At 37.0% G+C, this 21,748-nt stretch overlaps 1 protein-coding gene and 1 pseudogene across 1 annotated transcript; both read left to right on the top strand.

The window, feature by feature from the left end:
* The first annotated feature begins 9,902 nt into the window (after nucleotides 1-9,902).
* LOC118658408 lies at nucleotides 9,903-10,797 on the top strand (annotated as a pseudogene).
* A 3,278-nt stretch (nucleotides 10,798-14,075) lies between these two features.
* Nucleotides 14,076-21,095, top strand: MARCOL (MARCO like). Its single transcript, XM_036312563.1, has 4 exons — nucleotides 14,076-14,145; nucleotides 16,108-16,772; nucleotides 19,038-19,159; nucleotides 21,050-21,095. Exons 1-4 carry the CDS (start codon nucleotides 14,076-14,078, stop codon nucleotides 21,093-21,095), a joined length of 903 nt encoding a protein of 300 aa, XP_036168456.1.
* The last annotated feature ends 653 nt before the right edge of the window (nucleotides 21,096-21,748 follow it).

Raw genomic sequence — 21,748 nt, 5'->3', positions numbered from 1 at the left:
AAAAAGCTATTTTAATAAAGGTATCTTGGCAGAACTTCTCCATTGATGTTCTTTTCAGGTAATAATGAAGCCACCTTTGATTTAGTTAAGCTGCTCAGAGAAAAGATACAATTTGAAAACAAAGATAGGGCATAGTATGTATCACCATGCTTAGTGCATCCAGAATTCTTCATTCAGTACTCTGAGTCTCAATTCTTCACAATTACAAAGATGATGTCAAGAATAATAAAGCTCCATGCAATAAGAGAAAATATACATCATCTGACACAAATTAGCATTCTTTCGTACATGGTATGCTTGGGAAGTGTTTTCCCCGCAGGACACATTGAGCTTGTTTTAAAGCATCTCAAGAAGTGAGTAAGGAGCAAATAAGACTAAATTTTGGTCACTTCTGTCATCAGGGCGTCTGAATAGGTTGCAGGACAGCTGAAGTCTTTAGCTTAGTTGATTCTCGCTTTATCAGTTTACCACAGTGTACTGCATAAAATATTATCATTTTCTATGTGTGCTAAGTGATTCCAACGAAGTTTAGAAGTATAGGTTTATTGAAAAGGCTTAGAAGTGTAGGTTTATTGACATGTGGGTGCTTAAAATCTAAAAATGGATTGAGAAACCTGGCATTTTCAGAGTGTATATAGACTATTTGGAAAGTCAAATGTATATACTAACTAACTAAAATATAGTTTGATATGCTTCTGTTTATAAATATACCAGTGAATGAATTGTTCCATTTATTAATTGCACAAATAACTATTCAATGCTTATGATATACGAGATACCACTCCAAGCATAGGCAAATGAGATCCCTACTTTAAAGGACTTTATGCTTTAGTGAATGCACAAGGATAAATATTTTAAAATATATTTACGTTACTAATAGATTTATAAAAGAAACAAAATTAGACATATAATGAAGAAAATTGGTACAATTTGGAAAGAGGACTTATTTGAAATTGGTCACTTTGAGTAGAATAGAGAGCAAACAGTAAGCAAATTTGGAGGAAGATGTTTTAAGCAAGCAAAAGAACCACAAACATAAAAACAAAAGGCTGGCCAGAGTGGCTCAGTAGTTGAGTGTCCACCTACGAACCAGGACTTCATGGTACAATTCAGGGTCAGGGCACATGCCAGGGTTGTGGCTTCGATCCCCAGTAGGGGGCATGCAGGAGGTAGCCAATCAATGATTCTCCATCATTATTGACGTTTTTATTTCTCCCTCTCTCTTCCTCTCTGAAATCAATAAAAATATGTAAAAACAAAACAAAAACACACACAAAAACACACACACAGTAGTGGATATAAGGTTGGCATGATCAGGGAGAGAGGTGCCAATTCATAAAGAGTCTTGGGAGCCACATTAAAACATTTGGCTTTTATCCTAAGAATTCTAGGAAATAATTGAGTGTATTAAGAGAAGACTTTAGAGAAGGGATGGCATTTTAGCTGATCCATGGCATGGAAAAATTTTGCCAGTTCATAAAGGAGAGAGTAGCCCTGGATGGCTTTGCTCAGTGGTTAGAGCATCGCTGGTCAGGGGCATGTACCTGGGTTGTAGGCAGAATCCAAGCCCAGGTCAGGGTGTGTGCGGGAGGCAACCGATCAACGTGTCTCTCTCATCTCACTGTTTCTCCTCCCCTCGCACTCCCCTCCCTCCTTCCCTTCCACTCTCTCTAAAAATCAATAGAAAAAACATCTATAGGTGAGGATTACAAAAAAATAAAAGGAGGGGGTAACAGTTTAAACAGAAAACAAAACAACTGTCCCTCCCCCAACCAGAAACATTGTGAAAAATGGTACCTTTTGAGAGGTTTGTTTCCGAAATCCCACATTGAGTATGTGGAAAAAATACGATCAGAACTCATACAGGGCACTCTAATATTACCTGCTTTAACATGGTGCTTCTACAGCAGAGGTCTCTAAATAATGATAAATATGTTGGGTGTGGCTTAGGGATGGTTCTCTAACTTACAAAGTTATTTTCAGTTAGATGCCAATACTTAAAAATTGAGAAACTTCACATAAAAAAACTGGATTGCTAAAAACTCTTGGAAAATGAGAAGACCTGCTGAATAACTAATAATCGGGTAATTTCTGACTCTAGCTGAGTCGTTCACACAATGCCCAGGATCAGCTTCACTCTTGCACATTAGCTCCTGGTTCCTGATGGCAGGTAAGGTTTATGTATCTACTTTAAGGCACAACTGTCTTGAACATCTCATTGAATACTCTTGATTTTGGAAAATTTACAATCTAAAGTACCAGCCTGCTCCATCAATAAAAACAATTCCTTGATAACGTGTTAGTATTTACCTCTTTATCACTTCCATCAAGTGGCAATACTTTGTTCAACTTTGAAATCACATATAAAAACATGGCTTACACACACACACACACACACACACACACACACACACACAAACTTGCACTTCCCTTTTTAATCCTCTTCCTTCAAATGTCTCCTAGACTTACCTTCTTTCAATAGAATATCATTAACTGTCTTAGCAAGCTTTCTTTAAAATCGCTTGTTCCAATAGTGTCAGCTTATACTAGTGATCAAGTTAGAAATCTAAACAAAAAGTAATAGCTAACATTCATTGAGTCTTCTAGTATTTTAATGTGCCAGACATTGTTCTAAGGACTTTACATATTTTTTAAAAATATTTTTAGCCCTGGCCAGTTTGGCTCAGTGGATAGAGCGTCGGCCTGCGGACTCAAGGGTCCCAGGTTTGATTCCGGTCAGGGGCGTGTGCCTTGGTTGCGGGCACGTCCCCGGTGGGGGGTGTGCAGGAGGCAGCTGATTGATGTTTCGAACTCTCTATCCCTCTCCCTTCCTCTCTGCAAAAAAAAAATCAATAAAATAATATTTAAAAAAAAAAAAGAAAAAAAAAAAGAAAAAAAAATATTTTTAATTGATTTCAGAGAGGAAGGGAGAGGGAGAGAGAGTTAGAAACATCATTGGAGGAAACCAAGGTGGCGGCATAGGTTAACACCAGAGTTTGCTGCCTTGAACAACCACTTCAAAAATACAACTAAAAGACGGAACGGACATCATCCAGAACCACAGGAAGGCTGGCTGAGTGGAAGTTCTACAACAAGGAGGAAAGAGAATAGCATACCGAGACTCAGAGGAGGCGCAGTGCTGAAGTCAAATACTAAGGTGCGGAATGCATGTGGAGCAGGCTGGTGGCTGAGGGCGTGGTTGTCTGTTTCAATAGGGAGGGAGTCTCAGACTCTGAGCTCCAGATCCGGGCGAGTCTCTTGGGACCCAGACTCAAACGGGAGAAGCGGTACTGTCTGGCTTCAGTTGGAACTCGAAGGCAGCTTTCTCTCCGAGGTTTGCAGTGGTTGCTGGGACTCTGAGAGGCAGAGCCCCCAGGGACGGGACTGAGAGTAGCCATAACTGCTGGCTCAGCCCGCCCTGTTGATCCCCTGGGATACACCCCACCCAAGCCCTGCACAGAGGCATTTGCCGGATAGCCTTAGGCAAAGGCTAGATTAGCACCTCCCTAGAGGACAGAAGTTCTCTCACTGCAGACACAGCTGATTCTCACAGCCACTTTGCCTGGAGGTCAAATCCTCTCTAGTATTACCTACAACAATCAAGGCTTAACTACAACAAGACTGTGCACAAAGACCACTAGGGGGTGCACCAAGAAAACATAAAAAAGTGCGGAGACAAAGAAACAGGACGCAAATGTCAGAAATGGAAGATATAGAGCTCAAAACCACACTTTTAAGGTCTTTCAATAATTTTCTAAAAACTGCCGATGAATGTAGTGAGATCCTCAAGAAATCTAATGAGACCCTCCATGTTGTGGTAAAGAACCAACTAGAAATTAATCATACACTGACTGAAATAAAGAATATTATACAGACTCCCAATAGCAGACCAGAGGAGCGCAAGAATCAAGTCAAAGATTTGAAATGCAAAGAAGCAAAAAACACCCAACCAGAAAAGCAAAATGAAAAAAGAATCCGAAAATAAGAAGATAGTGTAAGGAGCCTCTGGGGCAGCTTCAAGTGTACCAACATCAGAATTATAGGGGGGCCAGAAGATGAGAGAGAGCAAGACATTGAAAACCTATTTGAAGAAATGATGACAGAAAACTTCCCCTACCTGGTGAAAGAAATAGACTTACAGGTCCAGGAAGCACAGAGAACCCCAAACAAAAGGAATCCAAAGAGGACCACACCAAGACACATCATAATTAAAATGCCAAGAGCAAAAGACAAAGAGAGAATCTTAAAAGCAGCAAGAGAAAGAACCTCAGTTACCTACAAGGGAATACCCATATGACTGTCAGCTGATTTCTCAACAGAAACTTTGCAGGCCAGAAGGGAGTGGCAAGAAATATTCAAAGTGATGAATACCAAGAACCTACAACCAAGATTACTTTATCCAGCAAAGCTATCATTCAGAATTGAAGGTCAGATAAAGAGCTTTACAGATAAGGAAAAGCTAAAGGAGGTCATCACCACCAAACCAATATTATATGAAATGCTGAACGGTATCCTTTAAGAAGAGGAAGAAGAAAAGAAAGGTAAAGATACAAATTATGAACAACAAATATGCATCTATCAACAAGTGAATCTAAGAATCAAGTGAATAAATAATCTGATGAACAGAATGAACTGGTGATTATAATAGAATCAGGGACATAGAAAGGGAATGGACTGACTATTCTTGGGAGGGAAAGGGGTGTGGGAGATGCGGGAAGAGACTGGATAAAACTCGTGCACCTATGGATGAGGACAGTGGGTGGGGAGTGAGGGAGGGTGAGGCGGGAACTGGGAGGAGGGGAGTTATGGGGGGAAAAAAGAGGAACAAATGTAATAATCTGAACAATAAAGATTTAATTAAAAAAAAAAAAGAAACATCATTGATGAGAGAGAATCATTGATCGGCTGCCTCCTGCATGTCCCCTACTGGGGATTGAGCCTGCAACCTGGGCATATGCCCTTGACCAGAATCGAACCTGGGACTCTTCATTCCACAGGCTGACACTCTATCTACTGAGCCAAACCAGCTAGGGCTATATTTTTTAAACTGCACAGCAACCTAAGGAGATAAGCATTATTATTGTATTAATCTTACATAAGGGGAATCTGAAGCATAGACACTTGTGACCAGATACCAACTTAATAAGAGGCAGAGGCAGAATCCAAACTGTCTTTCTTCTCCTTCTTCTTCTCCTTCTCCTTCTTCTTCTTCTCCTTCTCCTTCTCCTTCTCCTTCTCCTTCTCCTTCTCCTTCTCCTTCTCCTTCTCCTTCTCCTTCTTCTCCTTCTCCTTCTTCTTCCTCTCCTAGATATCTGGGCCATTTATTTAAATGTTGAAAAAACAAAATATTAAACAAGTAATTTTTTCTACTTTGAGAAGACTGTAACTCTTTTGGCATAGGTTTTTTAATAGGGCCTCTCAGAACACAAATATACATTATTTTTATTTATTTACTTATTGTTTTTTTTTATATTTCTCTTTTTTAACTGTCTTTCAATGTAGGAATTGTGTAAACATTTATTCATGGACTTATTAATAATTAGTGTTAAAGTGTTCTGAGATACCAGTGAAAAGCAGAGGAAATAAATAAGCCTGAATATTTGAATTGTGCTTACTAAATCTGCCATACTAATTATGAAATATCCAAGGACTCCCTGACACATCTTGAAATATCATATTACACATGGTGGGTAGCATCTGATAAAGGTGAGGAGCTTATTGCATTGTTTAAGTTCTAATACAGGCCAGTGTTTTTTTAAAAAATAGTAACAAAGAGGTAAAATTTAGAATATGGATTCAGTAACAATATAGTTCTGTGACATTAGTCTCTCTTTTCTCTTTAGAGAAATGAAGATAATATCAGCTATAGAATTGGTTGTTTTAAAAGTTGAATGATATCATTCATATAAAGCACTCGGCACAGTGTCTGGTCCTGGGTAAATGTATAATAAACATTAGTTATTTTTAATATAGAGTATATAAATTGAAAGTAAATCTTAGGAAAAGACCAATAAATCAGGATATGAGTGTGGCAGAGGTTATATGAGAACCAACAAGCTTTACGTCCTTGGGCAATCTGTTTTCCCTCTCATAGATGTTATGAGAACTATGAGGACCCAGATAGCCTTGGCTCACAATATCAAGATCTCCAAGTCTTCTAATAAAAAAGTCTAGAAAGCAGCCTTAAGTATGTGATGGCATCTAAATGTCATAAGCTGTCTGTATCTGATCTGGCCAGAGAGTTTAAATGGTCACATATACTCATAATGTGACTATTTATATTCTGTGGCCATTATCTAGCAAACAAATACATGAAGGAGTGAACACTGTAATAGGAATCAAATCCAAGCTTTGACATTACATTTGGAGTTTTGGTGATTTTTTTCCTCAATCTTCCCTTTCCCATAAGTAAAATAAAAAATGTGGTCTAGATGTTCTTCTCTAAGGTACTTATAGTTGTGATAGTCTACTATTTAATTGCCTAAATATCCCAAATTTCCTTGTAATGTGTTCATTGGTGTCTGAAGCATTGAAATAAAAAATGTGACAAAAAATCCATGGATAATGTGGGATAGAAGTGTTGACACAATGTTTCTTAAACTACTAAACTGGTATTTCTGCTATAAGGTATGTAATATGATCTATTGAAAAAAAGTTAAGACCTACACATTTGGTTTAAAGTGGATTTAGAAAAATAAAAGTAGCCCATAAAACAAATTGTATTGGTTAAAATAAATGGCTCTAAATACAAAAGTTGATCAATTTAAAGAAAAAGTATAAGTATTAATAGAACAAGTAATATATATATATATATATATATATATATATATATATATATATATTACTATATATGTGCCAAACAAATATATGTTTTATTCAAGAAAAACTGATTTCTTTTTGGAAACTCCAAATCAATAGATTATAGAGTTAACTTGTTTGTTTGGTTTGATAATGGCCATAAATACTTTGAAAATGCAATGTGATTCATGAGCTTGCTCTTGAAGAAATATGTCTACATACCCATAAAATTTAATTCTACTGACTAATGGAACCATCTATCTCAAATTAAAAATGACTATGCTAAAAAATAAATCACTATGCTAGAAGCCGGTAGAGTTCTCCATAACCCTCCTGAGCAAGAACTTGACCTTGGCATCAGAAATGTAGGCTGTTAACTTAGTGTTAATATGTGAGATATGGCACAGTGTATACCAGAGGAGACTCAGAAATCATCTCCATGTGGTGAACCAAGTCTCTTTTGAGCCATTACTTGGACTGGAATCTTAGTTCTGTACTTCCAAAGAGCAATTGATCTTCAACTAAGGGATTTAAAAATGTTATTTTACAAGTCTCTATTTCTAGGAAGGACATTTCATGTTTCTAGACAGTCAGGAATGGGGTTGCTTAGACAGATATGTTAAAATATCTTTACTAGGGTAAACTGTGTAAAAATAGTTATTTAACAACCTTGTGCTTGAGCTTACTTACCAAATATTTACCGGTAGAGTGTTATCAAAGTATTGTTTTAAATATTAACTGAGATAATGCATATAAAATTCCTCAATAAATGATAACTATTATAGTTATCATGGGGTGTTAATTCAATGTGGAAAAGTAATGATTGTCTTATCAACAGTATATCTATTGCTGCATAATAAATCACCTGTAACTTAATGTCTTTAAAAATAAGTCATTTATTTGTCCACAATTCTGCAATATGTTCATGTTCATCAGAAATGGCCTGCCTATGCTCCATATTGTGTTGGCTGGGTGGCTCTATTGGGATCCAGAATGGCTTCAGTCACTTCTGATATTTCAAGGGAGTCCCTAAAGAGGCTTCTCTCTTTGTCTCTCTTTTTCTTTATCTCTCTTTCGCCCTCTCCATATTCTCTCATCCAACCCTGCCAGACTCTTAAGGCTTAGACCTAAAAATGGCATGTTGTCAGATCCACTGCATTCTATTGGTCAAAGAAAGTCACATGACCAGCTCAGAGTCAAGGTTAGGGGAAATGGACTCTTCTTCTGGAGGAGAGGGATAACTTTGTAAAGAAAGATGTGAGGACTTGTTGGTGTTGATCTTTGTACATTATTCTAAAAATAAATTATTTCCTTTAAAAGATAGCTGTAAGACTGATTATGAGCAAACATTATATGGAGGGTGACTAGAAGTAAAGTTTGAGAAAGGAGTTTATAGAACACCTGGACTTGAATAGCTAAAAATAATAAATCTGATGATCAACATGGGACCATATTGTGTAACTTGCTTTCTCTTAAGTATGAAGACAAAGTTTAAAAAAAAGATACTGTAATTATTTAGAGGGTGGTGATAAGGAGTTTACTTTGGAGTTGAGAAAGACATTATATTGCATATTTTTTCCTTAGAATTTTCAAACTTGCACATCAAGATTTCCAAATAATAAAAGCCTCTGGAATAAGTCAACAAATGCAATATTAAATAAAGCATAATTATAATAGTCATGGACTAATTATGGACTAACTGGTCCATGACTACCAGTATTATAATTATGATTTATTTAATAATGCATTGTTCTCTGGTCACCACCTATGTATGCAACTAAAGTGAAGGTGGCAGAGGTCAAGTTTCCAATGCTTACTCAGGTATAATGACAATAGCTAACATTAATGCTTACACAGGTATAATGACAATAGCTAACATTAACGGGACATTTTAATATGTGTGTCAGATATATGCATCGACTCAATGAACAATGATGAAATTAGGTATACTTACATTTTAAATTGCATTGAAATTTTGTGTGTTGAATGAAAAAATGTAGGCCCAAAGCAGAAAATTAGTTACCCAAGATTCTATCTCAAGCATCTGCAACCCACCAGGGCTCCACATTCTGAAAATAATGACTCCATAGGGGTAAAGATTAGGTAAATGATTAAATATGTTAGTCAACTGAGAAATGGCAAAGGGTCTTAAGTTAGGTAGATATTACCTAGTGCTTACCCTTTGGCCTCTTTCTTAGTAGGATTGTGAAGTATTTGATGAGAGTTGGTCACCAACTGGCACTGAATTTAAGAGTCATTGTCTTCCATGCACTATGAACTATATTTGAAAGACCAGACCAAACAATTGGTCTGCTGGATTCAGTTCAACCTATTTATGTCTGTGTCTGAATATCTTAATGAATGCTATGTAGCTGATACCTTCTATCTTTTACTATGTATGCTCAATTTTCACACACCTCTTGAGGTTCAAAGAACAAAGCTTGACATGTGCCTGAGGAAGAATTGAAAGGAAAGGTATTTAGCAGGAGAAAACAAATAGGGAGTTCAAAGTTCCCTACCCTTTAGCTGCATGACAAATGGCTTGTTGAGATTGAATCAGGTAACTGGGCAAAGAATGCTATAAAATAGCTCACAATCAGAAACCAAAGAGATTAAACTGCAGATAGGAACTTTTCCCACCAAACCCAACCACTTAGTATAATTTGACTCTTTCAGTGGGCTATTATAATTTTAGAAATAAGAGGAAAGGGAAATCGAACAAAAGGGAGAGAGAGAGAGAGAGAGAGAGAGAGAGAGAGAGAGAGAGAGAGAGAGAGGCTTGCATAAGATCACATAGATTAAGAAACAGGAGACAAACAGCTTGGGTCATTTGACTTCATTGCTGCTGTTGTTTCCACCCAAATATGATGATTTCTGGAAGAATAGCCTTGACCAAGAATCCCACTCCAAGATACTGAGACAGCAAGCATTTTCTGAGCCTACTCCAAAATAGAATTTTGACCTTTCTCCCAAATGTAAAGGAAGATAATAATGGAAGACATTTCTAAAGGTGGGAGAATTCTCATCATAAAAGGCGAAATCAAATATTCCATTTAAGATAATTGAAGTATTAAAAACAATTATTGCTTCTTTTCCGACGAAACACCAAATGGCGGATGACGCAGGTGCTGCGGGAGGGCCCGGAGGCCCTGGGGGCCCCGGAATAGGAGGTCGTGGCGGCTTCAGTGGAGGATTTGGCAGCGGCATCCAGGGCGGGGGTCTCGGCCGGGGTCGGGGCTGGGGCCGAGGCCGCGGAGCTCGTGGAGGCAAAGCCGAGGACAAGGAGTGGATCCCTGTCACCAAACTGGGCCGCCTGGTCAAGGACATGAAAATCAAGTCCCCAGAGGAAATCTGTCTATTCTCCTTGCTCATCAAGGAATCGGAGATCATTGACTTTTTCTTGGGGGCGTCCCTCAAGGACGAAGTCTTGAAGATCATGCCTGTGCAAAAGCAGACACGTGCTGGCCAGAAGACCCGGTTCAAGGCAGTTGTCGCCATTGGGGACTACAATGGACGCGTCCGTCTGGGTGTTAAGTGCTCAAAGGAAGTAGCCACTGCCATCGTGGAGCCATTATCCTGGCCAAGCTCTCTATTGTGCCCGTGCGGCGAGGCTCCTGGGGAAACAAGATCGGCAAGCCCCACACCGTACCTTGCAAGGTGACTGGCCGCTGTGGCTCTGTACTGGTGCGCCTCATCCCTGCTCTCAGGGGTACAGCATTGTCTCGGCCCCTGTGCCTAAGAAGTTGCTGATGATGGCTGGTATTGACGACTGCTACACTTCGGCCAGGGGCTGCACTGTCACCCTGGGCAACTTCGCCAAGGCCACCTTTGATGCCATCTCTAAGACCTACAGCTATCTCACCCCAGATCTCTGGAAAGAGACTGTGTTCACCAAGTCTCCCTACCAGGAATTCACTGACCATCTTGTAAAGACCCACACAAGAGTTTCTGTGCAGAGGACCCAGGCTCCAGCTGTGGCCACCACATAATTTTATACAAAAAAAATAAAGTGAATTAAGCCCGCTAAAAAAATAAAAACAATTATTAAAAAGGCCTTTGGAATGGTTTGGAGAATAAGCACATAGTGAGTGCCCTGCTTTACTCAACACAACACAACAATACCTCCAACTACTCAGGAAGGCTGTCTCTGAGACCTCAGAGGATAGGCTCATGAGCCTGTCTTCCCACTGCAATATCCTCACATACAAGGCACTCAGCCCTATTGGTTATTTATGCATGCCACTTTGAAGTATGATAATACTGAGGTTAAGAAAAAAGCATGGCTAAGAGAGATGATGGTGGTATTTAAAAAATAATTTTCCTGGAAAAATGCGAAGCAGCTGTTGTGGTCTATTTGTTGATATTTGGGGATGTACTGCATTAAATGCTATTGATGAGTTTCTATATGTAAAATTAACTGTCATCATATTTACCCAGTTTGGCCAATATATAGTAGAGCAGATATAGCAAAATTTTAATTGAAGAATCCTGGTGGTATGTATATGGGTTTTCACCATGTAATTCTTTCAACGTGTCTGTATTTTGAAACTTTTCATAATGAAATTTTGGTAAAAGTCACTTGATCTTTAAAAAATGTCTATATACATATACACATTATTGGGTATATTATATGGGTTATAACATATGGGATGGATATATATATATATATATATATATATATATATATTCCAGCCATTACAGAGAATAATTATGTACAGGGGAAAAGTTACCTTTTTACTACAATAATGTATACTTTTGTCTTTTTTGATGCCTTAAAATTGTTGGCTTGATTAAATAAAATAATTTATCATTATCAAATTTGGCCTTCTAAATAAGCTAATGTGAAAACCAAACATAATTCAAAACCCCTAAATCTGAGGACCTTAGAATTGGAAGGGATTGGAAGAATCATTTTGTTTACCTTCCTTCCCAAAGCTGAAATTTGAATTCTTTAGAATTCAAAAATATTTATCCTGCACTTATATTAGAATGAATTCTGTCATCCTGAGCTACAAATTCTATCAAATTCTAACACCCTTCACCATTTAATGCCCTTCAGATGATGAATGCAATGCCACTCCTAAGTCTGTCTTTATTCATGCTTCTATTTCTTACTGCCATCAACAAACTTTATGCTCTCTGGTCTCCAGACCTCACCTTACCAAGGTCATTTTCTTTTGAACATGCTTCAATTAATTCACATTTTTCTTATGTGGAGCAGCCATTATTAAAGACATTATTCTAGGGCTTTATAATATTATGTTTATGACTGACTAAGTATCCCAAAGTGACTTTCACATGAGCTTCTGTTTGGCGTAGTATCTTGAGGCAAGAAGGCTCAGAGTGTAATGTTATTCTCAAACATGAAATCTATTGTCTCCTATTACCTCATAAAACTAAATTACCCATCATTATTTCCCACTGGGTGTATTCATCCCTTAGTAATTTCCAATACTCAATGTGGTTTTACTTGCTTTTAAAATATAATTTGAGGTAAATAATTGGCACCTAATTTACTTGCAGAAAAAGGTCATGGGAATGTCTATTGTAGACATATAAACTTACAGGGTCAATAAGACTACTGACTAATGATAAATCCTTTCTTAACAATTAGAAAGTGAACACTAAGTTTACTTTCCCAGATGGGTTTCTCCATTTTTATTTAATTTTTTTCTGTGAGAAAAATATCCTATTGAAGCATATTAAAGTTTGGATATTTATGGGAGTTGAGGTGTGAAGCTAATTTAAAAAATGACAATCACTCAAGAAGCAACACCTTACAGTTTGCCAAAGTTACTCTGTAATTTTATTTTCTCACAATGACCATGTTTAGCAATTAGGATGGAGGAGTTTTCAAATATATAGCATGGTGGTGATCAACATGCTTTATTCAGAAAGCTTCTACTGAAGAGTTACCCTTAGCTCCATCCAACCCAACTGAGTCTGAAACAACTGGCTTTAACATGAAGGCTTTTCTTTTCCTTCCCTTCATGTTCTTGGCCATGCTCCCAGGTAAGGAAAGTTGCATACAATGACTTTTCTTCCAACTCTCAAAGTAAAGAGTTAGAAATGTTCAGTGATTTACTAAGACATTGTCAGAAAATTTTTAAAAATGTGAGTATCTATCAGACATTGAAATGGAATAAGATAATTTCATACAACATATAGATCAGGGTTATAAAAATAGTGATTGGGTGAGACAACAGTGGATAGTTTGATGTGTCTGAAGAGAAACAGAAACAAGGAAATGGGAAAAGTATGACATTAGACTAGAAAGAAAAATTAGTCTAAGAGGATTAGGTGAATTTGTAAATGCTCAAATTTATGTTCCACAAAGAATATGATTTTGTGTGATGATGCAGGTCTATATGGTAAAATAGAAAAGTGTTCGAATCCTGGCTTTTCACTTTTCTACTTATGTTCTTTGGAATAATTTACTTAACCTGTTTTAGCCTCAGTTTTCTCGTTTGCAGAATGAAAATAATTAGACATTCCTACAGGGTGTTATAGGAATCACGTGTACACTAGCACTAGACACCATTACTTGCATTCTTCTTAGGTGCCTCTTACTCAAAATACTTCTCTCTATTCCTTACCTCTGTACAGTTAGGTTGTCTGTTTTCAGAGATGTAAATTTCCAGCAAGCAATGAAAATTTCTCAAGATAATAAATGACACAGATAATATATTTCTCAAGACAATAAGTTAGGATAAATGAAACCTATTTCAATTTATCTCCAAATTACGACCTCCTACTTGATCATTCTTTTCTTATAGCTAGTGAAAGGAAATAATGAAAGTAAAGTGCCTATGACCTTCAGTTGCTTATTGTTGGAACACAAGATATCGTGGCTCTCTTCTCATTTTAAGCATTGCAGTTGTTTTCAGATTGTTGAGTACAGGGGTGATCAGAGCCATTCTGTTAAGAGATATCTGTCTGTAGTGATATTGAAAATAAATTGGATGTGTGAAAAGTTGTACAGATATGCCATTTAGGAAACTGTCAAAGTAACAGTTAAGAAATAAGATTATAGAGCTAAGTGATAGGATGGGAAAAAGGAGGAGGAGGAGTGTGTGTGTGTGTGTGTGTGTGTGTGTGTGTTTCTCAGGGGACAAAAGCATACAGATAAAAATTCCTTACTAAACATGATGCCAGGTACCATATTTCTTGTGTATTTCAGTGTCTTGATAGATAACATTTAGTATGTATTCAGCAGGAATTTGTGGCTGGAAGAAAGTACATTAATACCATATGTAATGGTTATATGGTTTTGAAGGATGAAGAAGAGTGAGAAATCAGGAATGCCTATTATAATATACAGCGATGCCAAGAATGAATTTAGAGTTTGTAAAATCAGAAGAGAAAAGTATGGAACAAAAACTGAAGATAATTATTTTACAAAATTTTAACTTAAAAATGGGCGGTTAAACCATATTTTAATATCTTAGTTATCTTTTTTTACTTAAATATTTCACCACTGGTTTTTATCCTACAAATTTATGTATTATTAGAAATGTCATTAAATCATGGTTTGTAATAAAGAAGAAAATAAACTAAGGACTCATCGCTAAAAGACTGGTTAAATAAATTATTGTAAACTTAAATGAGATCATATGCAGCCATTGGGGTCAATAATTAAGGTGCTCTCTCTATATTGTTATAGAGGTAACCTGACTGCATATTTTAATGGAGAAAATGAGTACAGTAGTGTGTACAATGTGCTACCAATTGTGTTGAAAAATATATTCAAATACATTTGTAAATACAGAGATATCTGTAATAATACAGAAAGCCCTGGTAAATATAATTGTGTCCTAAGTAGAGAATTGGAGGTATTAGGACAGAAGATAAAGGGAAAGTTACTTTAAACTATTTCCCTTTTTTATATCTTTAGGTTTTGATGCAATTTCTTACTAGTATATGGCTTTGTATTATTTTGAAAAGCCAAACAAACTACAACAACAACAACAAAGATCAACCAATCTTTTTATTCATTTCATCTAAATTTTTATTCTATTTGATTTCTACTCGAAGTTAGTGCCTGCTAATGAACAATGTTTGGTTCTTAAAACTCAGGCATACACTCATTGCTCTGCTAAAAATAATTCTTTTATTATCAGTTTTTCTGGCTATATAACCTGTACTTCTTATATGAAAAAAAAAAATACCAAGGAAGCTCATTAAGAAAAATAAAAAGTGAACCTTAATAAAACTTTTGTGGAAACCTCAAATTAAGAAGGTGGGGGAATAAAGATGAGTCATCAAATAGAAAAGGCAAGAAAGCCAAAAATAAACCCTTGTACCAAACTGAGTACAAGAAAAGCATAATACCTAATGGAATACCATTGTACTTAACAGCTCTAAAGTCATTCCATTTGCTTATACATTGTGTTCTAGAGCCTACACACTTTGGAATAGAATCTGGATAAATCTAATACATATATACTATATCTAGTATAATAAATCTATCTATCTATCTATCTATCTATCTATCTATCTATCTATCTATCTAATCATCACATATACATACAGATTGGGTGGGCTTCCAAAATAAATTTGAGAAGCAGGTAGAGTAGATAAGATAGAGTGAGTAAATTCTGAAATATGGGTTTTAAGATAGTCACATAATATCTACCATTTTTTGGAGTGGTTTGACAAGAGAAAGACACAAATAACCACCAGAGAGAGTATGAGCAATTGATTAATCCTAAAGATTTTATGAGAAATGTGGGCATAAAGGTTATTGAAAAAAATATATTCTCAGTAAGGAAAACCACTGCCTTTGGGATGGGGTTAGTGGGAAAGACTATATCTACAGAAAACAAATATAGAGATGGAGAAGAGAATATGAAAGGAGGACTCACGCTTGACAGCTTTTATATCTGGGGAGTCGATGACATTTACATAAGATAATGTTGGGAATATGAGAAAGGGTTCTGTGATATGAAGAAAGCTTACATAAGGCATTAATCAGTTTTTTTAATTAATCAGAAAGTCATTAAAAGGAATTTGTGGTAGTATTAAGGCCCAGTGCAAATAATTCAAACTCTGATTTAGAAACGAATCAAGTTCTCTTGACCCCATGCTTTTGGGAAACCATGTAATATGGTCAAGAAAGAAATGGAGGACACAAAATATTCTAAGGTATCAAAAGTAATGGGGAAAAGATTCTGTCTTGAGGTTTGGTCAAAAAAATCAAAGAGGCATTAAATACATATTATATCTTGGTATGAAGGATGTTGATTTTAAATTCTTGAGGTTAAGTAACTTTATTTTTATTTTTGTCCTTTTTTTTTTTTTTATCTCCAGTGTCTTCAACACAGACTTTGAAAACAAGTGTTATTAAACTAGAGGAGGGTCCAGAACCTGCACTTATCTTAGAGAGAAACAATGAAGCTAACCCTCAGGGGAGACAAAAAGAATCTAATGAGAAGGGTGATAGCAACACACAAAGAAAATCAGAGATCTTTATTTTTTCTGGAAAACCAGGGTATTCTAACCAACCAGGGAAACTTGGGAGTCTTAATCAGCAAGGGAAGCCAGGAATTTTAAATCAGCCTGGGAGTCTGCAAGGGAATTTAGGAGAATCTAACCAAAAAGCTAGTTCAGAAATGTCTAGTGAGCACGAAAAACCAGGATCATCTACCCAGCAAAGGAAGCCAGGGTCTTCTGGCCAGCAAGGGGTTTCAGGATTATCTAGCCAGCAAGGAAAACCAGGATCTTATAGCCAGAAAGAAAAGTCAGAATCTTCTGGCCAGAAAGGAGAGCCAGAGTCATTTAGCCAACAAGGAAAACAAGGATCATCTAGCCAACCAGGAAAACCAGGATCTTCTAGCCAGCAAGGGAAGTCAGGATCATCTAGCCAACCAGGAAAACCAGGATCTTCTAGCCAACGAGGAAAACCAAGGTCTTTCTACAGTCAAGAAGAAAGAAAAAATGTAGGTAACCTGTTGGGTGGCAATATGAAGAGTCAGGTATGTGTTAATTTATTTTTTTTCCTTCTTTGGTCAACTTATTTCAGCAATTCTATTTTCCAAGTTTTGAAAATTGTTAACAGAATACACTTTACTAATGACAAACACTTTGCAATGACAGTGATTCAATGAAAGAAGAGAGAATTTGGAGGTGGTTATTTTTGTATACATCTATGATCATTAGTATCATGGTCTTACATCCATCCCTCATTTCCTACCACTCTTTTCCACTCAGGCATTCCTACCTTTACTGGACTAGCTCAAACCCTCATTAATTGAGCCTCATTTCCACCAGATTTAACTTTCATGCTCATTTCCATCCCATCCATAATCTATACCCCACTCAGGTGGCATTTCTAAATCACAAATCTGACCTGATGAAAGTTCTTCAGTGGTGCAACACTGTCTAGAAGATAAAATCCAAATCCCTGAGCAAGGCATTGGAGAGTTTTTAACATTGCACCCCATGTCTGTGATTGACATCATGGAACATGTCATGCCACTCTTGCTCACTTATTATAATACTAGAGGCCCAGTGCACGGAATTCGTGCACAGATAGGTTCCCTAGTGGCTACCAGCTGCTGGCCAGGGTCTCCCTTCCCTGGCTGCCAGCTGCCAGCTGGGACTTTCCTTCACTCCGTGCTTTCCCCTGGTGGTCAGTGCACATCATAGCGAGCAATTGAACTCCTGGTCAGTCGAACTCCCTAGGGAACGCTTTGCATATTAGGCTTTTATATATATAAATTGTACAAAATCCTTTGATTTTCTACAAATGTATTCCTAATTCTAATGATATCCTTTATTATGGTGTGTACCTTATCGCCTTATAATTGATTTTCTCTCTATTCAGTTAGCATGAACTTCATAAAGAAAGTACCTTTTTTTTCCCAAACCTGTATCTCCAAATCTCAGAATAACATAGGCATAGACTGGGTTCTCTTAAACTATTTGTCGGATAAGTCGACAAATGCCTGATGTCTGGGAGCCATCATGCAAACAGGTGCATATCCATGACACCTACATTGCCTTCTGAGGCCTACTGTGCTTGCCAGTCTCTCTTCCAATTACCAGCCTCCTAATTCCATTTAACAGTGATTCTGTACACTTCACTTAATACATCCAAAGGGTTTTATAGAACACTACTTTGATCTCATCTTATTAATGAAACTTCATTTTTTATCTCATAACTAGCCATTCCTCAACTCCCTTTCAATGAAAGCTGCCTGTACCTCTCATTGTTTATGTCTTGGCTGGCATGAAGTAGTAATGTCCCAGGGATGTTCCTGCCATCCAGACCTTAATGCCACCACCAGACAGGTCTGAGTGTTTAGATTGTCACAACAGAGAATGTGAAAAGAAAAGTAATGGATTGATGTGAAAAGGATGGTAAGCTCTAAACCAGGGGTCTTCAAACTTTTTAAACAGTGGGCCAGTTCACTGTCCCTCAGACCGTTGGAGGACCGGACTATAGTTTAAAAAACCTATGAACAAATTCCTACGCACACTGCACATATCTTATTTTGAAGTAAAAAAACAAAAACGGGAACAAATACAATATTTGTATTTGCATGTGGCCCGCGGGCTGTAGTTTGAGAACCCCTGCTCTAAACCAATAGAAAACACAAAAGTATTTATTCATCTTCCTTGGCCCCAAAAGACTAAGCCTCCGATTGAAGGTCCTCACCATTGTATTCAGTGTTTCTGTTCCCATCTGCTAGTCAAAGCTTCTTTATATTCATAGGCTTCTGTCATTCTATAACTTGAATCTGAGTAAATGCTTCAGGTACTGCTTAAATGACTGCATAAATCTACCTCTTGACTCATTTTCTTTCATGGGACAAGAAAGAAGTAAGGTTCAATAAATTATGACCATATGTGTTTTGTATTTGCCAGTAGACTTTTCCCTAATTGTTATTTCTCAGCTAGGGGAAGGTTTGTCTACAAAGGATTAAAGTAGAGGCATTCTGACATGTGCTGAAGCAGTGGCTCTCAAATCAGATAACGCAGGGTTTGAATCCAGCTTGAATATTTAATCCATAGATGGTCTTGTCACTTAAATACAATACACCTATACCTATACAATAGAACAGATTGTACTCGTCTTTCATATTGTTGCATGGATTAAGTTAAAATACAAAGGCTCAACAAAACGATTGGTTTAGTATAATGCTTAATCAATAGCTAATCAGCAATAAATATTTCTTACAATTTCAGAATTCAATTAGTCCCCTATATTTCTCTAATGGTCTTTCTCATTACTGTAGACTGGCAAGGGCAGCAGCAAGAACCCAACTGTAAAGATAAGATGTCACTCTATCTACAAACCAGTCTGTGGTTCTGATGGTAAAACCTATGGTAACCGCTGTTTATTTAATGAAGCAAAAAGGTAAGAGGACTTGATGTTTCTTTGGATCAGAAAATATTATTCTGTCCAAAGGGAATAAAGAACATTTCTCTCTGTGTCTTTGTAGTTTCCTCTCAATAGTACCTTGGGTATTTGTCCTGAGGCATGTGTTATATTTAGCTTTTTAAGTTAGAAGGAAATCTATTATTCAGTCATTCATTTTCCAAATATTCATTAAACACTATATAGCATGCATTGCTCTAAGCACTGGTGGTAAGATGGTGAGCAAAATACATAGCATTTCCAACTTCCATGGAGCTTTTATTTTTGTGCAATAGAAGACAGCAAATAAATGAAACCTATTAGTCAATGAAGGGGACTTTGAATCTCATGGGTCCCTAAGTGTAAACTATGAAAATAGATTTCAAACTTAAATAACAATACTAAAAAGATTGGATTTGGTGAGCCATGCCAACCTTTAACAATTACACTTCGTTTATCTACAAGACAAGAAATAAGGTGATTATAATAAGGCTGTTTAAAATTACAACATGTGGCTAAAAAAGAGTTAGATATCTCAGTTTTCAAAATCAATGAATGTTCATCTTTGAAGGTGGGAATAAGGCAAAATCAAACTGCTCTTGTTTTTTATAGTTCCATAGTTTATTGAGTGCTTGTTAAATCATTATTGCAGAAATAAATGGTAAAGGCAGCGTTCCCTATAGTCTTAAAGTTAGAGTTGAAAGGAAAGTTAAGCACTCATTTTTTCTTTATTAATTAATTTTCCTCACCCAAATATATGTTTATTGATTTTAGAGAGAGGAACGTAGAGAGAGGGAGAGAGAGAGAGAGAGAGAGAGAGAGAGAGAGAGAGAGAGAGAAGCATCGATGTGAGGGAACACACAACTTAGGCATGTGTTCTGAACAGAAATCTAACCCAAAACCTTTTGGTGTACCGGACTACACTCTAATCAATTGAGCCACCAGGCCTGGGCCATTCTCTCATTTTACAGATAAGGTACCCACCCAGGGACGAGAAAGGACTGGCACAAAGTTCATAAATTTTCATAGCACTCAATGTGAAACAGGCAAGCCACAGCCTAGGCTTGCTTTTTTCCATGTGATTTTTATTTACTTATATATTTTTTATTTATTAAACTTATTGGGGTGATATTGATCAACATGATCATGCAGGTTTCAATGTTATAAGATCTGTATATTGCACTGTGTGCTAACCCAAAGTCAAATCTTCTCCTATCACCATATGTTAGGACTCCCTTCCCTCCCCACCCCCTTCTCTCTGGCTACCACCAACTGCTGTTTGTGTTCAGGACTTTCAGTTTTATATTTCACATATGAGTGAAATCACATGGTTCTTAGGTTTTTCTGTCTGACTTACTTCACTTAGCGTGATATTCTCAAGGTCCATCCATGTTGATGTTGTTGCAGTATTTATTCAATTGTGTATATATACCACATCTTCTTTATCCAGTCCTCTATCATGGGGCACTGGATGTTTCATGTCTTGGCCACCAAGAATAATGCTGCAAGGCACATAGGGGTGCATATATCTTTGTAAATACATGACTTGGGGGTTTTGGGGTATATACTCAGGAGAGGGATTTCTGGGTCCCCTGTGATTATTTTTTAAAATATATTTTTATTGATTTCAGAGAGGAAGAGAGAGGGAAAGAGAGATAGAAACATCAATGATGAGAGAGAATAATTGATCAGCTGCCTCCTGCAGGCCCCTACCAGGGATCAAGACCTCAAGACTGACATGTGCCCTTGGCCAAAATCAAACCTGGGACCTTTCAGTCCACAGGCCGACGCTCTATCCACTAGAGTTGTAATTTTTAAATCACATTATTTTCTCTATGGTGGTGCCACAATTACTTGGTCCTTGATTTCTCTCATTATCTTTTTTTTCAGGTTGAGTGGTGGAAACCTGAATCTGTCTCATGATGGAAAATGCTAAGCATTTACAGCAATTAAATTACCTGGAACCTCAAAATTCACTTTCAATTCTCTTTAAACAGTGGATTTCCCTGGGAGTGCAACTGAGGTTAGCAAGAGTCCTCCAGATATAATGGATCCTACACTACTTTCAAGTTTGTTCCACTGCAAATAAAGTCAGTTCCAAAGTTGCTTCTGACTTCTGGGATTGTTTATTTTCTAGACTTCCCCAAACCTTGTGTCTATCATTTATCTGTTCCCAAATTGCCAAAGTGACTGATACTTCAGGACCTATCACTGCAATTTGTACACCCTAATAGATAAAAAAAAAAATTTCAGAATTCATGTAAAAAAAAAAAAAAAAAGGATTCCCCACTTTAGAAATACTTATGCTATAGGTTGCTGGTAACACACTACAGGTGTTTCTAATGAAGGTTGTCTTTGGACACTTGACATTAAACTGATTTAAGATGTTTTTAAGGATGCATTGATTGGCTTCAGAAGATCTTGAGGCCATATGCAAAATAAATTGTCTGTGTTCTTTTTTCTTCAGGGTGTCCAAAACTCCCATTAAATTCTTAAAGGGATACATGAGTGCAGATATATTTTGAAATGATTACAGATATTGAAATGTAGATATTTAATGTATTTATATGAATTGTTAATAGGACTGTT

The sequence above is a fragment of the Myotis myotis genome, unplaced genomic scaffold (genome assembly GCF_014108235.1).
Source record: "Myotis myotis isolate mMyoMyo1 unplaced genomic scaffold, mMyoMyo1.p scaffold_m19_p_6, whole genome shotgun sequence".
Lineage (NCBI taxonomy): Eukaryota > Metazoa > Chordata > Mammalia > Chiroptera > Vespertilionidae > Myotis > Myotis myotis.
Note: the sequence above shows the minus strand (reverse complement) of the source record. Positions and strands in the feature narration are given on the sequence as shown.